This window comes from Salvelinus sp. IW2-2015, unplaced genomic scaffold (genome assembly GCF_002910315.2).
Source record: "Salvelinus sp. IW2-2015 unplaced genomic scaffold, ASM291031v2 Un_scaffold1862, whole genome shotgun sequence".
NCBI classification, from domain to species: domain Eukaryota; kingdom Metazoa; phylum Chordata; class Actinopteri; order Salmoniformes; family Salmonidae; genus Salvelinus; species Salvelinus sp. IW2-2015.
The window spans coordinates 139833-143165 of record NW_019943227.1 but is presented as its reverse complement, the minus strand read 5'-3'; the positions used below and the strand labels follow the sequence as shown (position 1 = coordinate 143165).

Sequence of the window (3333 nt, the reverse complement as noted above, 5' to 3'; positions counted from 1 at the left end):
GTCCATCCTCTCTCTCTCTCTCTTCTTCTCTCTCTCTCTCTCTCATCTCTTCCAATTCCCTCTCTCTCAGAGATCTGTCTGTTGACTCGGGGCCGGAGGACGGCGAGCGTCAGAGCGGATACGTACTGTCGTCTCTACTCCCTCAGTGTGGACAGCTTCAACGAGGTCCTGGAGGAACACCCCATGATGAGGCGGGCCTTCGAGACGGTGGCCGTCGACCGGTTGGACCGCATCGGTACTAATCCTCTCCCGATTGGCTCAAGCACCTGCCAATCGGTCCATTACTTGCAATGACTTTCAGTTTTCAATTCAGTTTAATTTCTATAGCGCTTTGTGCAGAGATCTTGCCAGTGAATAGCATTTTTTTAATCAATTCAGATTTTATTTCTAAAGCGCTTTGTAAATGACCTTTCTGTTGCAGAAGCCCTTCAAGGCAGGTTAAAGGAGAGAGAAACTATTTTCCCTTTTATACTTTAACTATTTGCACATAATATGACATTTGAAATGTCTTTATTCTTTTGGAACTTTAGTGAGTTTAATGTTTACTGTAAATTTGTATTGTTTATTTCACTTTTGTTTATTATCTACTGTTAAAATATGTTTCCCATGCCAATAAAGCCCTTTGAATTGAATTGAATTGAGAAACTGCTAGAAAAACGTGGAGAGCTGCTAGAGCAGATACCTGGTTCTGTTTGTGMTCTTTAAATCAGCCACTCAACCCTGTCAGCCTCGTTACAACTGTGTTGTTGGATCCTCACTTTAGTTTCTACCACTTTCTTCTTGCTCTTGTTTTCCACCATTTGTGTCAGACAGGAACAGTAACCATCCCCTCCATCAGTTTGTTTCTGTTTTCATCGTTTCATTCTAATCTCTTCTCTCTTCTTTGTTCTCCTCTGCAGGTAGGAAGAACTCTATCCTGATGAGAAAGCCGTCCCAGGCGAGTTCCATGGCGGGGGGCAGCGGTTTGGGGCGTGGGGGTCAAGGAGGAGGGGGGGCGGGGCTAGCCATGGGGGGGCTGGGCTCCTGTGACAGCATGCTGGTTCAGCAGATCGTTAAACACGACAGCATGCCAGCCATGCAGGAGGCCATCGCTGCTGCCGCTGCAGGAAGGGGAGGTGCCACGGGAGGAAGTGGTACGGTCTCYCCTAGGCCCCACCCACTGATCTGGGCTCCACTGATCCACGCTCCGCTCCAGATGGCGGCCGCTACGACTAACGTGGCCATCGCCCTCATGCASCAGCAGCAACAGCAGCTTCAACATCAGCTACAGCAGCAACATGCGCTAGGGGGCGCTATATTCCTCCCCTCCATCTCTCCATCGCCCTCCGTCTCCWTCYCCCTCTCCCCCCCGCGGCCCCCTGTCCTGCAGCCCCTGCGCCCCTCTGTGAGTTCCCTCATTGGGATGATGGGGGTAGGAGGGATGGGGGGGTTGTCCCCTAGAGGGGGGTTTCCTGCCTTCCCATCCCCCTCACCCTTCCCCATGGCCCCCCCGGGAGGTGTGATATCACCCCCTGTTGCTCAAACCCCACCCACACCRGCCTCCTCTGTCTCCACGTCGGTCCAATTAGGAAAGACCCTGCACTACAGTSTCCGCCTCCACCCGGAACACTCTTCAGTGATGGGTGGAACCCCAGGAATCCCCAAGGTAGGAGGGGCCACCACACCCCATCKGTTCTACCAYGTGAATCCAACTGCAGCCACCAGTGTCATGTCAGACACTTGCAGTTCCATGGCTGGCCAGCATGGGGCCAAGGAGGCGCTATTGCGTCAYGGAGGCAGCAGCAACCAGGGCCTGCCTGCACTCGGGAGGCTCACCCAGGAGGCCAGGCTCCTCTCCRCCTCGCAGCCCACCCTGCCTCATCGATCCTGGGCAAGCATGCAGCCTCACCCCCCTCTCCAGCGGAAGGCCTCTGGAGGTAACCTGCTGCCAGCCTCGTTCCTGGCTGGGACGCAGCTAGCCAGGGGTGGCAGTGTGGGGGTGTTGACTACTCCCCTACCAGTACAAGTCCCAGCACAACGGTTACAGATGCCCCCCTTCAATGCACAGATACAAGCACAGAACCTGGGCTCTATACAGCCCCTCCCTGATCCTGYCTCTACACACTGCCCTGCACACAYACACACAGCCACACACACACATCCCGTCGCTGTACCTGCAGCCACACCCACATCAGCTTCTCCCCTGGCCTCCTACACTTCCTCCCGCAAACAAAGCCGGCTACTGAGTTTGTGAAGGTTAGTTTTTGGAGTTTTGTTGAACTCGAGAAGATCTGGCAGTTACCCTATTTCCCTACAGTGGTGCTACTTTAATGGGGCATGGGGTTTTTTGTGACACAACCACACACAGTATATCTGGCCCGAAAGTCATCCTCCCAATCAGATCATTTCCTCCAGGACCATCACATGTTGGCAGGCAGTTTTTTCTCAGTCCCTATAGTCTTTCCCTGTCTGAGGCAGCTAAGGGTCCTTTTTGCCCCCTTGGGGAGGCGGATGGGGCCAGAGGTGGCTGGGGAGAAAGAGGTTTGAGGGAGGGAGGCTGGGGTGGGAGTGGAGGCTGGGGTGGAGTGGAGTGGGTGTGGGATGGAGCTGGGGTGGGTGGGGCTGGGGTGGGGGTGGAGGCTGGTGGTGGAGTGGGAGCTGGGGTGGGGAGTGGAGGCTGGGGTGGGGGTGGAGGCTGGGGTGGGGTTGCAGTAGGGTGTGGCTTGAGTGGGAACAGGAGTAGAAATAGGAGTAGGGGGGACGATTGGAGAGTTGAGAGAGGGTAGGAGTAGGGGTACGAGTCTGGATAGGGGAAATGCTTTAGAGGGGTTAGGGGTGAGCCCAGATAGAGGGTAAGGGGAGGGGGGTGTAGGGGAGGGCTTATTTAGGGGCTCTGAAGAAGAGTGGGAGAGGAAGGTGGGGAAGAGGAGGGGGGAGAGGGGGATGCGAGAGAGGACTTGCGCCCATGGGTTTGTGGAAGTGAGAGAGGGGCACTGACAGAGGAGGGAGGGAGAGTGGAGGAAGGAGAGGGGGAAGAGAGCGAGGGGGAGGTGTAGGGATGGGTTTTGGACGAGGGGCTGAGGTGAGGGGGAAAGAGGTGGTTACAGAGGAGGGAGGGGGAGTGGAGGAGGGAGAGGGGGAAGAAGAAGCGAGAGGGAGTGTAGGGATGGTTTGGAGCGAGAGTAAGGAGAGTGGAGTAGTTTCCGAAAGAGGGAGGGATTGGAGCAGGGGGGAGGAGAGGAGGACGAAATGGGGGTGTAGGGGTGGGTTTGGTGGCGAGTGGGTCAGTGGAGTGGCTGGGATGAGGGGAGAAAGGGTGGAGCAAGGGGAGGGGGTGGCAGAGGAGAGAGGGGT

The 3333-nt window shown here is 55.8% G+C and overlaps 1 protein-coding gene across 1 annotated transcript in view; it reads left to right on the top strand.

Annotated features, from left to right (window-relative positions):
• LOC112072237 (potassium/sodium hyperpolarization-activated cyclic nucleotide-gated channel 3) overlaps nt 1–2233 on the top strand; it is a 12558-nt gene extending 10325 nt beyond the window's left edge. The window contains exons 6-7 of the mRNA XM_024139653.2: nt 71–235; nt 900–2233. Coding sequence (XP_023995421.2) covers nt 71–235; nt 900–2233 — 1499 coding nt within the window. The remainder of the gene's footprint in view (nt 1–70; nt 236–899) is intronic.
• Nucleotides 2234–3333: the final 1100 nt, after the last annotated feature.